Source organism: Vombatus ursinus, unplaced genomic scaffold, assembly GCF_900497805.2.
Source record: "Vombatus ursinus unplaced genomic scaffold, bare-nosed wombat genome assembly UNPS02015255.1, whole genome shotgun sequence".
Taxonomy (NCBI): domain Eukaryota; kingdom Metazoa; phylum Chordata; class Mammalia; order Diprotodontia; family Vombatidae; genus Vombatus; species Vombatus ursinus.
This window is the reverse complement of record NW_020955033.1, coordinates 41,245,976-41,264,695: the sequence shown is the minus strand read 5'-3', so window position 1 is coordinate 41,264,695 and position 18,720 is coordinate 41,245,976. Positions and strand designations below refer to the sequence as shown.

General features: G+C 36.9%; 1 protein-coding gene across 1 annotated transcript; it reads right to left on the bottom strand.

Moving 5' to 3' along the window:
• Positions 1 to 3,358: 3,358 nt before the first annotated feature.
• LOC114031935 (carbonic anhydrase 1) lies at positions 3,359 to 13,104 on the bottom strand. The gene is made up of 7 exons (XM_027847152.1): positions 13,053 to 13,104; positions 12,375 to 12,572; positions 9,810 to 9,928; positions 7,638 to 7,733; positions 6,654 to 6,716; positions 5,127 to 5,282; positions 3,359 to 3,478 (listed from the first exon to the last, which is right to left on the bottom strand). The coding sequence occupies exons 1-7, from the start codon at positions 13,087 to 13,089 to the stop codon at positions 3,359 to 3,361; spliced, it is 789 nt and encodes a 262-aa protein (XP_027702953.1). The 5' UTR covers positions 13,090 to 13,104.
• Between the last annotated feature and the right edge of the window lie 5,616 nt (positions 13,105 to 18,720).

Sequence of the window (18,720 nt, the reverse complement as noted above, 5' to 3'; positions counted from 1 at the left end):
TTATTCATTGATTCATCAAATCACGGGATTGGGAAGTATCTTATTTAGCAGATAATGCCAATTCCCACTAAACAGCACCTAAATTATTCTAAAAGATTAGTTGTGAGCAATATTATTATTGGTTGTTAATAATGTTAATGATTCTATCCCTTTGCATGAGAAAATAATACTACTGACAGATCATTAGCAGAGCGTAGGCTTTGAGTTGTTACTTCAGCATTGGTGGTGGATTTGTTTGGTTGATCCACACTTGCCCAATTCCCCTTTATAATCAGTCCACACCAGTGAGATAGGTGGCCATAGTTAGGGATGCAGGAATAAAGGGAAGGTAACTCATCTGTGAAGGTAATAATAATAATAGAATAAATAATAGTTTGCATTTATATAGTACTTAGAGGTTTGCAAAATACTTTGCAAGTGTTGTTTCATTTGATCCTCACCACAACCCTGTGAGGTAAGTGCTATTATTCCCATTTTACTGATCAAGAAATTGAGGCTAAGAATTGTCAAGAATCAATGATTCCCCCAAAAGACTGAATTTCCTTTTTATCATGTCCTTGGGATACATTTCCCAACTTTTCCCCATTATATTAATCAAAAAATAGATCAGTCAAGAAATTCCCTGAGATGCCACCCTGTTTAATTCCTGTTTTTGTTTCCTAGGGTTTTACTCAGCACATCTACCCTGCTTCCCACAACACAGCCTTCCCCCCTCTCTTTTTCTTTTTTTGTGAAAAATGGATATGAGAAATTCTCTCTCTCTCTCTCTTATTTTTTTTGGTGAGGCAATTGGGGTTAAGTGACTTGCCCAGAGTCACATAGCTCGTGGGTGTTATGTATCTGAGGTTGGATTTGACCCCAGGTCCTCCTGACTCTAGGGTTGGTGCTCTATTCACTGGACCATCTAGCTGCTCGTTTACTACCTCTCATAAGTTAAAACAAAACAAACTATACAGTTTATGGAAGAAGTTACATCTTAATATCTCCTAAAGAAGATGTGAATATAAATGTTAACACTACGTAGAATAAGTTAAATTCTCTATTCTTTTTTTTTTTCTTGTGAGGCAATCAGGGGTTGAGTGACCTGCCTGAGGTTGAGTGATCTGCCTAGGGTCACACAGCTAGTAAGTGTCAAGAGTCTGAGGTTGGATTTGAACTCAGGTCCTCCTGACTCCAAGGCCAGAGCTCTATCCACTGAGCCAGTGGACAGTTAAATATGAACGTCAAACTTGCTTCTCTGCTCCTTTTTGTTTTCTTTCTTTTTAATTTTTTTCAATTAACAAGCATTTGTTTTCTCTCCTTTTCCCCTCATCCTGAAATGAAAGAAAAATAAAACCTTTATAACAAATGTGTATAGTCAAGCAAAACAAATTCCTGCATTGGTCTTGTCCAAAAATGTGTCTCATTGTGTATCTTGAATCCACCATCTCTATTTCAGGAGGTGAAGGGCATGCTTTGGGGTTCGTAGTCTGAGTCGTTCATCTTTACCATGTTGTTGTTATTGTGTAAATTGTTCTCCTGGTTCTCCTCCCTTAGGTCTTCACCAGTTTATACAAGTCTTCCCAGCTTTGTCTGAAACCTTCCCTTTTGTAATTTCTTATGGCATAATTGTATTAATCACATTCATATCCCATGATTTGTTCAATCATTCCCCAATTGATGAGCACCTCCTTCGTTTTCAGTTCTTGGACACTACAAAAGGAGCTACTTGAAATATTTCTGTCTTGTAAATTTTGTGCTGCAAATATTTTAAATATGAGTCCTTTTACTCTTTGATTTATCTGGGGTATTGGCTTGACAGTGGTATTGCTGGGTCAATGGGTATGCAGAGTTTTGTGACTTTAGAGGCATAGTTTCAGATTATTTTTCAGAACAGTTAGATTTCTCCTCCTTTTCCTCATTCAATTTAGTGTTGGGGACACTCTAGTGTTTCCAAGAGCCATGTGATATTAGACCATCTGCCTTCTGGTTGCCTTTGTCCAACTCTTTGTTACCCCATTTTGGGGTTTTCTTGAAAAGATACTGGAATGGTTTGGCATTTCCTTTTCTAGCTCATTTTATAGATGAGGAACTGAGGCAGAGTTAAGTGACTTGTCCAGGGTTACACAGGCTAGTAAATGTATGAGGCCAGATTTGAACTCATGAAAATGAGTCTTCCCACACCACCTAGCTGCCTATGATTATACTACTATACCAAAATTAATCTTCCCCCAGAAGTGTAGTTTAGGATCAGGATGTTCAAAGAGACTCAACATTAGAAGAGGAGGCTCCCTCCAGAACTGTTAGAGACTCCAGCAAGCCAATGGAACGCATAAGTATGTATCAGGCCACAGCCTACGTTCTTTTATTGGGTTGTTTTTATTTTGTCATTCTCCCTTTCCCCGGCTTCCTTGCATGCCACTACTGAGGGATAACTATTTCTCTGTGATTAATGCTTCTCTCCAGATGGGGAGCAATACAGCCATTAACTACTTTAGAGTAAGAGGGAAGGCCAAGTAGTCTGAGGCTGGACTTGAACTCAGGTCCTCCTGACTGGTGCTCTATCCACTTCGCCACCTAACTGCCCCTTTTGTAAGCTATTTCTAAGTAATTAGCTTTACATCTAAATTTGCTTTAAAAGCCAGGTTATTATACTTGTGGAAGAGTACTATATTATTTTACAAGCAAACCATGTGGGTTTTTAGGCTATAAGGAGAATGAGAAAAATAAATGACTTCAATAAAAATAAAGAATATAACAGACAAGGAGAAAGGAAAAATATTTTATTGGTCAAACTGAAAGGCTAATTATGTCATTCTTTTTTTTTTTTTTTTTAGGCAATTGGGGTTAAGTGACTTGCCCAAGGTCACACAGCTAGTATGTGTCAAATGTTTGGTCTGAGGCTGGATTTGAACTCAGGTCCTCCTGATTTCAGGGTCGGTGCTCAACCCACCGCACCACCTAGCTGTCCCTTAATTATGTCATTCTTAATGATTCCCTTTAAATCATATGCATGCGTTAACTGCTATCATAAAGAATTCCATTAATTAAACTTGAACTTTAGCACAACTTTAAATGATGGTTAGCTTACAGATTACTAAATGCACATAAAAATATTAAAAGCCAAGAGTAAAGTGTCTTTCTTCATAGAGAAGATTAGTATAATAAATTTATGCAACTTGAATTTAATGAAATGGCAATAACTAACTAAATAGCGCACGTGCCCCTCATGAAACAAATTCAAATTCAACAAACATTCATTACATACCAACTTCCTATAAGACATTTACTTCCAATGTTTTAAATAGATTTCTTTAGAAAAGATACTGGCTTTTTTTCCCTTGAAAATAGATAAGTTCACTTCTAATCAACAGGCACTTCACTGGAACGAGGCCCTCACTGCTCTTCCTTTCAGTGGTTGGGGGAGTCTGTGGTTGTGCAGTATGGGGCTGGCTTTTTCACCTTCAGAATTCGACAGAAGACTTCGCAACTGGGCCAGCTAGGAGGAAAAATTGATTTTTTTTTTGAATTTCAAAAGCAGTTAAAGGCCATCCAATATTCACTATACCCAGTGGAATTAATGCAATTCTATTTTCAAAACTGACTTCACAATAAGAAGTGGATTCTTTTTACCCATGCAAAGAAGAGAGGGATAGCCCCTAATTTCAACACTTCTCTTTGTGAAGGGTATGTTAAAGTCATTTGAGGAGTTAAAGAGAAAAAGACAGAAAATAGTGATATACTTGGGCTGAATTACAATGACCACATTTATATGATAATAACAATAATAATAATAATTATAGCTAGTACTTACACAATGCTTTAAGATTTGCAAAGTACTTTACAGATTTCTCATTTTTTCCTAAAAATAAATCTAGGATGTAGGTGTTATTATTGTCTCCATTTTACAGACAGGCCCAAGGTCACATAGCTAGTAAATATCTGAGGGTGGATTTGAACTCAGGCCTTCTGACTCAGGCCCACAACCTCTTGACTGCACTGGACTACCTAGCTGCCTACCAGTTAAGTATAGTCCTACTTTGTCATGGAGTATTTTAACACAATGAGAGAATGAGAATGAAGACAACCAGAATAAAGTCAAATTTGGGAGGTGGGGTAGGATTTTTTTATTCTATTTTGGCTTCAAATGTTATAGTAGTTCTGAGTCATGCCATTTACTACCATGAAGCTACTGAATAGACTACCCAGTTCAGTGTTACCCAATTAGTGTAATATAATCAACTTGACTGAAAAAATCTATTAAACTGATTAATCTATTTATCTGAGATGTGTAAACCTATTCCGGTAGATCTTTCTTGCCTTAGCCTTCTCTCAGGAATAGCACAAGTGAAAAGAAGATCTTGTTGAAAAAGAGTAACAATATTCCATGGAATATTCCAGTGAATATTCTGTAATAACAATATTCCAGAAATGTTCCAGTGAAAACTTGAATGGGAAAATCAAAGTATATGTAGAAAACCAAATTCCCCAGAGATTCTTTTCCAAAACTGGTCCATAAGTTTTATTGCCTTTAACTAGGGATGCATGGAACCAGCCTTAACAGTGGTTTTTCTAGACTCACTTTTAAAGAAGTATTCCCCTTTATTCAGAAGTTGCTTTTGCAAAATTTAGTAGATTAAAAGAATTGGTTGGAAAAGTGTTTTTAAATTTTAATCAATTCGGAGATGCCAATGAACTTCAACTTTAGTTTTCTTGACAAGGATCTGAGAGCAAATAAACATTTTGACCTTTAAAATCATGTACTTCTAACAAGTAAAAAAAAAAAACCGATAACTGTCAGGATAATAGTTCAGAACCACAATCTCTGAGCCATGGGATCTAACTGCACATGTTTGTCTAGTGGAATTTCCAGCTACATTTCTCTTCTTTGTAGCCAGAAAAACTTTGAAATAGATGGGGATTTCTTTATGAATGAAATTTACTCTTTGTCAAGAATAAATCCAAGGAACAATATTTTAATGACCTTTTAATAGGACCAAAAACAGGAATAAACTATTCTGTGTTTTTTAAAAAGGAGAAATAACATTTTAAAAACCCAATGAAATTTTATTTCCCCTCATTAACTACTGTTTGTGACTTGATATAATCTCTCTCCACTTCCCTGGGCCCACTCTATGATACTCTACCTGATCTGCACTGACACTGATTGGCTCCCTAAGGAGAATCCAGGTTACGCTCTCATGGAGAGGGGGATGAGTCAGAGAGCCAAAGTAGGTCCAGTAATCCAAGGATTGAGGCAGCAGAGAAGATGGGTCAAAATCAGCAAATGGAGCTTGTTTGCCCTGAAACAAATATGTTATAATATAAAATACTTTTTAGCAATTACAGGTTCATGCTCATCTATAAACATTACCTTACTTTTTCTGATGACTTCACTAGTATCTCAAATTTTTTGAGGATAGTGCAGTGGAGGAAATGAGCAAGTATGTTATAATAACAGCTAGAATTAATAAAGCCCTTTAAAGTTTGCAAAGACTTTTTACAAATATTAATTCATTTTATTTTTACCTTGGAGATAGGTGCTATTATTATCATCTCCATTTTATAGATGAAGAAACTGAGGCAGAAAGAGGTTAAGTGACTTGCCCAGGGTCACACAGTTAATTTCTGAGGCTGGATCCGAACTCTGCTCTAGAGCACTGGGCTTGGAAACAGGACTCATCTTCATGAGCTCAAATCTGGCCTCATACATTTACTAGCTGTGTGACCCTGGGCAAGTCACTTAACCTGTTTGCCTCACTTTCTCATTTGTAAAATGAGATAGAGAAGGAAATGGTAAACCACTCCAGTATCTTTGCCAAGAAAACCACAAAAGGACTCACAAAGAGTCAGACATGACTGAAACAACCCAACAATAGCAAAAAATTTCCTGAATCCAGGACCAGCACTTTGGTCACTGTGCCACCTAGCTGCTTCAAGTTATGTCACCAGACATCATAATTATTGGTGGTAGAGGACAAAGTGACAAATTCTACCCTGAAGTTTTGTCCTCTAGGTTTTTCTACCTTTTGAATAAGGCTAAAAACAGGCAAGTACTGAAGATGTTTCAGAGTTGGAATAAAGCCATCTTCTTAATATATACATATATATGTGTATATATAAAACGTTTCTGTATATGTACACACAATTTTCTGCATTATGAAAACACTTATTTTGAATACAGAATTGATGCCAGACCATATTAGAGCTGAGTGGTAAAGTCATTGACAAATAGTTATTTTGGTTATTTTTTTCCTCCCTGAACCTATGATTTCATTTCAGCTGACAGATGGGGATAGCTTGTTTCAACTATTCAATTCTTTATTAATCCTAAAAGTGCATCCTCAACACATCCTTTTGTGCTATTAAAGAAATATACATATCTTTGTTTTTGAAATGAAAGTTTACCACATTTTAAATACATTAAATGGACATTGCAAAGTGAATTTACTAAGTGACTCATTCTTCCACAGGTCCCTTCCAACAAATGACTGCAAAAGTTGACTCCAGAATTGTCCTTAAGGTAGCTGACATACAGGGAGCTTTGGGGTTAGGTTTGTCTGTGCCTTTCCCCTCCATATTCCCTGCTCCTGCCCTTCTCCACAGTACCCCTCATTTAGTAAGTCTCAAAGACTAGACTTCTTAATAGTAAGTCCTTGATTTGGGATATTTACCTTAGTTTTGATTGAACCTAGGGCACCAATTACTTTTTGTAGGACTGGGTTGGCCTGGCCAAGCTGAGAAAAGAATAAAAAAAGAAAAAAAATGAGATGAAAGAAATAAACATACAAGGGACAGATGCAATTTGTAAATCAAATACTACTAAAAAACAAAGTCAATGTAAACTTTCCATTAAAAATATTAAATGGAGAAGGTATTTTCCTCTGTTCTATCAGTGGGTATTTTGCAATAAGATGGTATGTCTGAGAGTGCATTGTCTATCTGTACTTGAGCATATGAAAAAATATGTAAGTTAACGTTTCATTTAAAGTATTCTAAATATACTGAGGGATATTTTTAGTCCAAGTAAGCACCTACTTGTGTAAGACATTTATATATAAGAAATGAAAATCCAAGGAGTGATAGTGGAATGAAAGTCCTCCTTAGTTCTGGTCTTTGGTATATATCCTCCTACCCTTTAATGTCTCCAATGGCCAAACAGATAACAATTTCATGATGATGTTTCAGGAACTTCTTGGTATATTAGCTGACCAGTATCTGATTTTCTATCTCCTAAATCAACTGAAGAGTCAACAAAACAACAACAACAACAACATTGCTTCATTAATATATTATCCTTAGAGAATTTTGAGGTTAAATCTGAAACAGAGATTAAACAATCCCTGAGTCTTCTTCAAGAAATTTGTAAGAAGGCTTGGGAGAGGGACAAAAGTGAAGGAGAAGAAGATTCCTCTCCTCTTTCATCTGTAACAGAATCCTCCCCACCATCCTCTCTTCAGAGGGAGAAGCCAAACGAAACAAAGTCAATAGGAAAACCAAATAAAAGGCACTCTGGGATGTTTTTCATCTACTTTGAATTAGTAAAAATGAAATTAAAGCTCTCAGAAGAACAACTAGAATACTGTTGGCCTCTTGTTCCGTCCTATCTCAAACTCTAATCTGGACAGAAGAAACATTTGAATAGTTTTCTTACTTACCTTTATAAAAACACCAATAATTGCCAAGCCGTCAGGTTTCTGAGCTGCTTCAGAGAAACTGGCATATTTTTCAGAATTCCAGTGAACTATGTGTAACTTTAAAAAAATTTAAAAAGTTGTGGTTTATTCTTTACTTCTCTATGCAGATAACAGCTACCAGTAACCAAGATACATTTTCATTTGGCAGTCCAGAGAAAGATGCCTTTGCCTAGATCAGGAGTTCTTAACCTTGGGTCCACAAACTTTTTTTTTAATATTTTATAACCACATTTCAATATAATTGGTTTCCTTTGTAATCTGTGTATTTTATTTTATACATAATATAATCCTGTGTGTTTTATTTTATGCATTTAAAAATTATTTTGAGAAGGGGTCCATGGGCTTCATTAGACTGCCGAAGGGGTCCATGAAACACAAAAAAAGTTAAGAATCCCTGATGTAGAAAGAGGAAGTTGAAGTGTTGCAATCATGTTGAAAATTCAGCCAGAAGACAGGAAGGGGCCAGATTCTTACTGTTAGATAACTGAATTAATATTCTGTGGCAAAATTAATGGAATGAAAATCCCCAGTCTTGAGAGTGCTTTTCTATTCATTCTTATGCTGTAGTTTCTAAAAAATTGACATCTTGTTTCTTCTAGCACTCTTGGGGGTGAAGAGCTCAATAAGGCTTCTATTTTTTTCTTGGCACACTGGCTGACTGATTTTTATATCAGCAGATGAAGTTATCTTCTCTCTCTTACCCAAACTCTTTGTATGACCATAAATTGTGAGTTGGAAAAATAAAATAAAAATAGCTGGAGTTTGTATAGCATTGCAGAGAACTTTACAAATATTATCTCATTTAATTCACACAAACTCTGTGAAGTAGGTGCTATTATTGTCCCCATTTCATTATTGAGGAAATTAAGGTAGAAAGAGGTTAAATGACTTTTCTAGGGTCACAGCTAGCAAATGTCTGAGACTAGATTTGGATTCAGGTCTTTCTGATTCCACATTGGTTTCTCTCTCCACTGTGTCACCTGGCTGCCTGCTAAGTGGGCACCTCAACAGTGATTCAGTCCAACCCCCTCATTTTGCCAAACAGGCCTAGAGAGGTTAAATGTTGCCTAAGTTTATACAGGTAGAAGCTGAATTAGAACTCAGGGTCTCTGATTCCAAAGCTATGATTTTTTAAACGGTACCACACAGTATTCCTTATCAGTAAGTTTATTAGAAGACAATTTTATGTAGCATATCTAAGTCCTAGGGATCACTATTTGGGACTTTGTGATTGTTTTTCAGCGTGATTTAGAAAGAGAGATGGTTTGTTTCTGGTAAACAATATTTCATCTTATGGAGGTTACATAAGTAATATATCCCAAACAAGGTTATATAATCTTTTATAGGTCTTTGCTTCTTTTCTTTGGTCTGGGTTATTCTTTGACTTCTACATTATATGACTCTCTCTATATAACATTGTAAAGATCAGTTTATGGCTCACAGTGCAGCAGGAAACTTGGCCAAATTTTGCTTCTAGTTGACCCCTTTAAGAAATAAAGACAATTCTTTTAAAAAGACAGATATTAGGTTAGAAGAAAAGTTAAATTTTGTGTTAGGCATGTAGAAGATTACTCAATTGAATGATTTTAAAAATGTATCCCTCTCCCTAGTTCTCTGAGTTAAAAAAAATTTAAGGGATAACAAGGAAGCAATCTAATATTAGGTTATGTAATTACTCAGAATTCTGAAAATTTCTTAAGTAAGATATTTCTACTGAATAAAATGTCATCCAATTATAATATGCCCTACTTCTTCTTCTTCTTCTTCTTCTTCTTCTTCTTCTTTGATTACTTACTGTTTTTCTGGAATATCCAGAAATATCTCGAGGGGGTACCATATTTTAAAAATCATTCAGTTGAATAATTTTCTATAAGTTTGATAAAAAGTTACATCTGTATTGTTAGAAAAGAGGCTGCACCATTGAAATCATAGGTCTTTCAAAGCACTGACTTATCATTTACTTTCTCTGAAGGATATTACATAGGCACTGCCTGTGATGTCTGTAGATTGAGGGAGACTGCTCATTTTTTATAAATCTATTCAGTTGGGTTGGGAGTTGAATGGGAAGAGTGAAAGGATTAATTCTCAGAGGCTGCTCACATAATATTATTATGTCTCTTTTAATGATTTTACCTCTGCTGAGTATTTTACTCCATCTATTGTGTGCTCAGAACCATGGTCATCAGCAGCCCCCCAGTGGAAATGAAACTGCCGCAGCCTGAAGTTTCCAACGACTGGACCACCTTTTAGTACTAGGATGAGAAAGAAAGTACCTAGTTACCAGTTAGAAACCCCAATGCAATCAGTAGAAATTGGACCAGGGCTAAAACATTAAATGAGATTAAAGCCAAAGTAGATGAAGTATGAGGATAAAAGGAAAAGCTCTGGGGGATTGCTATCCCTAATTTGTTACTGGCTTGTGTTGTTTCAGACAAATTATTTCATCACAGTGCTTTGCACATAGTAAATGATTAATATATGCTTCATTTATTTGTTCATTAATTTGTCTTTTAATAACTCCCATCTTCTATTTGCAATTTTTTTTGACTACTGTACAAATGCCAATTAAACTGGCATCAATGTTCAATAAGAATGTTGTTAGCAAGGCCAACAAAGCACCTGAAGCGTATGTTGACAATCTTGTACAAAAAGTTTAGAACCTACACCAACCTTGGAGTAGGCAGTTAACTTAGATGTGATTTCAGGGGTGCCTGAAAATCACATCTGAACCAAAAATAATACCTCCTGTTCCTCATCACTGATGATTGACATTTCACTACCAGAGAGTTATTTCTTTGACCTTGTTAAAAATGCAAACCTCTATAAGAAAAGCAACACTTTAAACCATATTAACTGTATGTCCTTTAGTGCTGATGAGTTAATCAGATCCTTTGTAGAGAGCAAGTGTTGATGGAGAAAAGTAGAAAAAAAATATGGATAGACTCAAAGCTCTATGCAAGGGGAGAAAGAACCACTGAGCAGGGGAAAAAGCATAAGAGCTGGGGCAGCTAGGTGGCCTGGTGGATAGAGCTCTGGCCTTGGAGTCTGACCCCAGACACTTGACACTTACTAGCTGTGTGACCCTAGGCAAGTCACTTAACCCTGGCTGCCTCAGCAAAAACAAACAAAAAAAAGACAAGAGAGCCCCAGACACCAGTTTTGTCAACTTTATAATTTTGTGTAGACTAGCCCTATATGGAACATTATTGTGATAATTTTTAGCAATGTGTATGGGTGTGTTACAGAATAAATATATTTCTGACTAATTATTTTATTTCTTAAAGTTTTTCTGAATTATACCACCCCACCTCACCCCTTACCCCCACCAAGTCCTTCTTTCTACCCAACTTCCTTATTACTGTTGATGGCAACTTGGTCCTTCCAGTCACCATGGTTCTCAACCTCTATGTTGTCCTCATTCTCATTCATTTCATTTATCAAGAGTTGACAAATTTTGTTGTTTCTCCTATAAATCCCAATTCCTCTACCCAACCTAGTTCAGGCCCTCTGGACTTCTCTCCTGAACTATCGCAATCTCTTTCTCTTTGGGCTCCCTTTCCTCTCCAATATGTTTTCCAACTACCTCTAAAGTGATTTTCCTTTAGGGCATCTCTGACTGTCACCTTGTGTCTTATTCTAGTAGCTAGGTGGCTCAGTGGAAAGAATGTAGGCCTAGGGTCAGAAATACCTGAGTTCAAATCTAGCTTCAGTTACTAGCTGGTTAACCTTGAACAAGTCATCTAACCTCCATCTGCCTCAGTTTCTTTAACTGTGAAATAGGGATAATAATAGCATCTACCTCCCAGGATTATTTTGAGGATCAAATGAGATAATATTTGTAAAGCATTTGGCTTAGTGCCTGGCACAAAATAGGCACTATATAAATGATGATGATGATAATGATAATGATGATGATCTCCCTATTGCCTCTGGGATGAAACATACAGTCCTCTGTTGGATATTTAAAACTCTTCACAACCTGGCCCTTTTCTACCTCCAGTCTTCTTATATAACATTCTCCTTCATAATAGCTAGCATTTATAGAGCACTTTAAGATTTGCTAAGTGCTTCACAGATATTATTTCAATTGATTTTCACAACAACCCTGTGAGAAGTAGGTGCTATTATTACCCCCATTTTACAGATGTGGAAACTGAGGCTATGAGAGGTTAAGTGATTTGTTCAGGGTCACACAGGTAGTAAGTGTCCGAGGCTGAATTTGAATTCAGGTCTTTGTGACTCCAGGTGCAACATTCTCCCTGCTCTAACAACTGGCTTCTACCTCTTACCTTTCATTTCAGCCATGTTGGCCTATTTTCTATTCCTCACACATAAGTGACCTGTCTCCCATTCCTGGAATGCTCTCCATTCTACCCTTCACTTCTTGGAATTCCTGGTTTTCTTCAAGATAGCTCAAACACCTTCCTCTGCACCAAAACTTTCTTAGTTCCCCCAGCTGCTGGTGTCTTTCTCCCTAAGATAACCTTGTATCTACTTTTTTTGTATTTTGAATATACCAGTGCATGTATATGCTATCTCCCCTGTCAAAATTTGAGTAAGTTCCCTCACTACTTTGCTTTTGTCTTTGTATTTGGCAGAGTAAATAGCAAATAGCAGGTGTAAAATTAATGTTGGTTGGTTGATTGATCTGCCTGTTTACCTTGGAAAATAAAGAGGAAGTAGTATGTTTTGACTTACCTGACTGGTTATCCTTGTCCTCAAAATTTACAGCGAAGGAATGACCTACGTTGACAATTTCTTTGGCTGTTGCTGGGTTGTAGGAGACACTGAAGGGTTTCAGAGAAGCATCGTGCTTGGTTTCTTTGGTTTTAATGTCAATAGGAGACTGATTGTTTCCATTAGCAATGGGGTAGAGTTTGCTCCAGTGCTCAGGCCCTAGAAAGACAAAATATGTAAACATAAGCAAAATATGCAAAGATATGCAAATCTTCACTTGATGCTTGATGGCTAGTTTGTTTTTTTATAAACTACCTCTATTACTTTTCAAAAGTTTCCTTAAAACCTATATTAAGCTTATATTAGATATCTTAAGTTATATCAAGTATTTTTAAAGGACATCTCATGCAAGTAAGTGAAAATCTAGCATCAGAGAATGTTTTCTCTTTGTACTATTTCATGCCAAAATTGAATGCTTGCTAACAAAGATGGATAAAATACATTTCATGAAAACAAAAGGCAAGTAAATTTGTAGAACCACTGTGGCCACCTACAATCATTATAAAAATAATATTATTTCACCTATCTTGGCCTCTATAACTCTTAACCCAGTCCTTTGCAGTTACAGAAAACTGTACTGAATGTCCAAAAAGCAATAAATGCTCTGCCTCCCATGTGGAACAGTAGAGGAATGCTCACCATTTTCTCCCTCATATGACCAGTTCAGGCTTGCCATGTCTTTCTGTTTTCTTCTTCTACCAACACAGCTGTAACTGATGTGACTGATAATGTTGGATACACGCGCTCTCCTATGTATATTTTGTGCCCCTACCTGAGGTTTTTATAGGTACTTCCCAGTGCCCTATGTACAAATGTAATCAAGCATTGTTGACTTTTTCTGCATGACTCAGGAAAAATGGAAAAGAAATGAGTTGTTTAAAATAACACACCCGCCCACAAAATTCAGGTGATTTTAGGGTATTTTATCTTCCTTATAGTGCTTATATTAGATAATAAAGAAATATTAACTAAAGAAAAAAAAACTCAACTTACCCTTTACTCCCTTTACATTTAATGATATGACTTTTACCACCTCTACAATTCTTCTGTTGTTCAGTCTTTTTTCAGTCATGCCTGACTCTTCATGACTCCATTTGAGGTTTTTCTTGGCAAAAATACTGCAGTGGTTTGCCATTTCTTTCTCCAGATGAGGAGACATTTGACAGATGAGGAAACTGAGGCAAACAGGGTTAAGTGACTTGCTTAGGGTCACACAGCAAGTTAGTGTCTGAGGCCAGATTTAAGCTTGGATCTTCCTGACTCCAGGCTTGGCAGACTATCCACTGTGTCACCTAGCTACTCCTACAACTCTTTAGTACTTCGTCATTATGAGATAATTTCTTTCAGTTCTAATATTTCATATATCTATTTTAAAGTGTGATGCAAAATCAAGAGAAGAAAGTCATTCAGTTAATTAGGTTGTTATGAGGTGGAAAGAAATAGCAGTTCCACTTATTAATTTCATCATTGTCATCATCCTCATCATAACCATCATGCATTTACATGCCTACTATGTGCCAGAAAGCCCCTCAGGGAGCTTGGGTTAAGAGTTATAGAGGCCAAGATGAAATAATATTATTTTTATAATGATTGTAGGTGGCCATGGTGGTTCCACAAATTCACTTGCCTTTTGTTTTCATGAAATGTATTTTATCCATCTTTGTAAGGTTAGCAAGCATTCAATTTTGGCGTGAAATAGTACAAAGAGAAAACATTCTCTGATGCTAATAGAGAGACACAACACATATAAGGGAGTGATGGCCAGGGAAGGGAATAAATTCAATTTTTTACAGGACCTTTAGGTTTCCAAGGCACATTCCTCAAAACAACCCTGTTGCTTAGACAGTTTAAACATTATCATTTCCATTTTGTAGATGATGCTTATTTGTCTGTGCTTTAATAACAGAGCCAGCATCCAATTCTAAGCTCTAGTTAATACTTTTTCAATGCATAGGCCAGTGATTACCCAACTATGCTATGAATACATGGCAATACAATATCAAGACATTCAGAGGAAAGCCCTATGCATGTGGATGGACTTATGGGAAGACATGTACAAGAATAGCCCAGAATGAGAATGCCTGGTTGGGTTGTGACCTACACAGTTGGAGGCAGTATACGCTTTAATGAGACAACAGTTCTGTTGAAGAAGCAAACATCCAGGTTTTATGCAACTGATTTGAACAAACTTTATCTGCCTCCACTTCTTCATCTGTAAAATGGGGGCAGTAATCACACCTTCCTTCCAGGATTGTTGTGAGGATTAAATGAGATCATATTTGTAAAATGGTTTGTGAACCTGAAAGTGCTTTATAAATGATAATTATAATAATTGTTATTATCATCCACTATGCCATTCTGTGCTTCTCTTTTAATATTGATACGTTTTTCAAGTGGAAAAACTTTCAACCCACCAAATAAACTATTTTAATAGCTCATTATCCCAATCAATTTACATAAGCGGTCTCTGTTGGAGGTATTGCTAAATTGCATAGGATTTTGTAGTTTTTAAGAAGCTAAATCATAAGTAAAATATTAATTGGAATTACTGGTGGGAAAGACTTTACTATTATCATTACCATACTTTATACTTGGAGGAAGTAGGATGGGAGCCATTAATCTAGGAGTCCAGTATTTCTTCTACAAATGACTGGCTGTCCTTGGCAAATTATTTATGCCTGTTTTTGCCTTGAATTACTTATCTTTAAAGTAAGGAAAATACTTTTTGTAACTATTCTCAGATGATTATCATGAAGCTTAATGAGAACACAGTACCCTTCACAGCAGATACACAATGCTCAGTGCAATCTTTTGTCCCTAAATTTAAAAAATGTTTTCATTTTGCCTCTAGGGAAGTGACGTTGATTCTTGAAAGTAAGATAATCAAAACGATGGTATGTGTACTGGGAGTTAAACAATTGCCTAATAGGCACCAGGATTAAACTAAGCCCCAAATGGATAGATAAACTCTCTTTAGCTAGGGAGGTAGAAGTCCCTCATGGCCATCCCCTTACCCTAAGCTCCCTTCCCCAGCTTCTGTCACCTCTCTAAACTGATTGATTCTTAAGCCATCTAGATGGAACCTACTCAAGAAATCATTTTAACTGGCTTCCCTGATCTGTCTTAGGAGGTCTCAGATTCATCTTTGAAAACTAAAGTCCTGAATTTGCAAGATGATGTAGTCTCTCTTATGACATTGAAAGTTTTCTTCTGCATGTACCTTATTATTTAAGCAAAGCACTAAACACATTGTAAACTCTCAAAAATCCATGCAAGATTGATTAATTAATTAATGGAGTTTAGAAGTTTGTTTCTTCACTATCTCTAGTGTATTCTAGAGCTAAAGAAGATGTTGGGATTATCTTTTTTGATCTTTGAAACACTTTGCTCCAATGGGCCAGCTACCAAAACACGGTAGGGTGCATTTCCTTTTGGATCAAATCCACCATCTGTAGTCAATGATTAAATCAAAGGATGTACGATATCTGATTTTTTATTAGTTAATCATGCCACCTTTTTGGCAGTGGAAAAATCCATTTCTGTACAAAGGAGACTGTCACTTTAATTCACTCTTGAGTGATCCTTGTACTAGAAGACTTATAAAAGAACCATGTTTAGTGCAGTATTTGGAGTAGTAGTTTGTAAAATGACTCATTAAGTCCAGGGTTCATATGAGAAGTAAAGCTACAGAGGTCTGTTTCGGAGACATTGAGGTAGCACAGATGGCCCATGTGCCATTTGCTTTAAAATGGTCTCTGAGTCTTCTTCACAAGTGTCAGGAATTTTTATTTGTGTGACCTGTTTCTTTGAATCACATGCAAGCACAGTTAAATGTAGAAGTTATTGAGAAGAAAGATTCCATCCTAAAATGTCAAGAGTTTTAAGTGCCTGTTGTGCTCAGAGCCATCTCTCCAGATAAAGACCATAGGAGCATTGACCACCTAGCCAAGTGTCACTCCCCCCCCCTCCCCCCACCATCTTCCAGTTGAGGAAACTGAAGCCCAGACATATTAAATAGCTTGTCTAAGGGCATATAAGTAATAAAAATATGAGAGCCAGGGCTCAAACCCAGGTCTTCTGATTGCAAATACAGTGTTCCCCCCACCTCCACCCTGAACCACACTTCAGTTACTGATTCAGTTGGGAGGTCAGAAGAGATTGCAAGTGGAGATATAAATTTGGGACCCATATGTATCAGGGTCATAGTTGAAGCCATTGGAGATTAAAGGAGGTTACCAGGGAAGAATCTGCAGAAAAAGAACAGGGGCCAAGGACAGAATGTTGAGCACCACCCACCTTAAGGGATCAGGAACAGGGTGAGAAACTAGCAGAGGAGAAAGAAAAAAGTAATTAAAGTTTAGAGGTAAACCAGGAGAATGAGGCGTCTCTGAAGCCAAGGGAGGAAACATTATTTGGAAGCATGAGTGGTTAGCAGTATCATGTTCTACAAGGGAGTCAAGATAGAAGAGAATTGGGGAAAAACAAAAGGTCATTTGTGACTTTTGAAAGAGCAATTTCTGTAAAATAGCAGGGCCAAACCCCAGATTGCAAAGAAGACTTTTAAGGGAAATCAGGAGGCCTGGGGCAGGGGTTGGGGGAATGAGGAGCAAGAGAACTCCAGGAATTGGGCATAGGGGGAAAATAGACAGTTTCAGAATCTTTTCCTTTCTAGGCTACATCCAGTTCCTTCAAACAACCCTCATATGGCATGATTGGGAAACTGAGGTGGAAAAAAAGAAGAAGAAGAAAGAGGGGGAGGAGGAGGAGGAAGAAGAAGAGAGTGAGAGAGAGAATTTGCCAGAGCAAATTGTCACCAACATGGAGAGGTAAAAGGATGTAGGATGAATGGCTTGGAATCTCTACTCTCTTGAGGAATAGAAATTCCTTTTTTTAATGTGAGTGGAGGAATCAAGAACAGGTAGGTGATAATGTTGAGCAGTTTTGAGGACTAGAGGACAGAGGTGAAGGACCTCCTATCAGATGTTCTCCATTTCGGTGAAGTAGAACACCGTCATCTATAATAACTGTGAGGAGTAGAGATAATGTTGGGGAATTGAGGAGAGAGGAAAAGGCATGGAACAGTAACTGAATAATGAGATAAGGAATCGATAAAAGCAGAATAGAGGATTTTCTGAGTAGCAAAATCAAAGCTGAGGTCATACACGTAGGTGTGTCCTAGCTTTAGATTTATTTTTAATGAGCAGGAAAGGAGATAGGCACAAATAGGTGAGGAGGCAATTATGTATGCTTGGTCTGAGTTGGAAGGCTTTTTAAAACTGTGGTTAATGCAGTATTTTGTTTGAAAAAATTCTTGTGGCCAATAGAAATAGTTCAATTCATCTTCAGTCTTCTCCATTGAATGGCTCAGGTACACATAAAAATTAATCTCAAGGTCTTTTCAAGAAAGCAATTACTTCCCTTACAACACACACAGGTCATCTCCACCATCTTCAAAAAAGAAATCATATTTTCATCAGTTTACAAAAATATTGGTCCAGACCCATGATTTCATTAGTATAGGGAACTCAGTGTGAAAACTCCCTCCTCTGACACACAATAATAGCTACTCTGTAATGGATAGTCTTAAAAACTTGTATGGGACCTTAAAAGGTAAGTGATTTGCCCTGTATCACACTTACTAAAATCAAGGTCCTCTGCTTCACTGTATAAGGTTCATACTATACATCCTAGTCACAGTTCCCCAAACTTTTCATTGCTGAATATTGTAGTCAAAATTGTACTCAAGGTACAGGAAGTAGAGCTGTATAGACATTACTCTTCCCTGACCTCTATTTCCATTCCAACTTTTTTCCATGCAGAGCAGAGTCACCCACAGAATTAACCCTTCACAAGGATTGGGCCTGCAAATAAAGATGCAAATAAAGTGTTTTGTGGAGCTTTGAAGATCTCTGATCTTATGATAACTTTCCCTTTTTGAATTAGTAGAGACTTTCAGTAAAGAAGTTTACTCATGTAAATGTCTGAGTGGATTCTTAGCTCCCTTTCCCCCTTCTTGATCATCTGGAGGGACCAATATAATTTGTTTCTTTCAAAATTTGGTAACTTAAAAAAACTCATAATTTAGTTTTATTATAAACCTAGCTTTTAGTTTATAGGGCTGTCTGAACAGTACTTAGATTTGTGACTTGAAAAGTTCCTATCTGATTTGGTTCAACTGAAACTCTAGACTAATGCTGAGAAGGCATAACTGAATAATCATGGCTAGTCAAATCTACGTTTCCAATTTGGTGCATTGTCACAAACCTGTATCATTGGATCTTGTGGCTGGACTCTTACAGATATATTA

Bases quoted from the DNA above. Each gene is read 5' to 3' on its own strand.
- LOC114031935 (XM_027847152.1), bottom strand. From the start codon at position 13,089: ATGGCAAGCCTGAACTGGTCATATGAGGGAGAAAATG. The intron at 12,573-13,052 runs GTGAGCATTCCT...TTGTCTTTCTAG, and splicing joins GTCATATGAGGGAGAAAATG to GGCCTGAGCACTGGAGCAAA. The intron at 6,717-7,637 runs GTAAGTAAGAAA...TTCTTTTCTCAG, and splicing joins TTATTGGTGTTTTTATAAAG to CTTGGCCAGGCCAACCCAGT.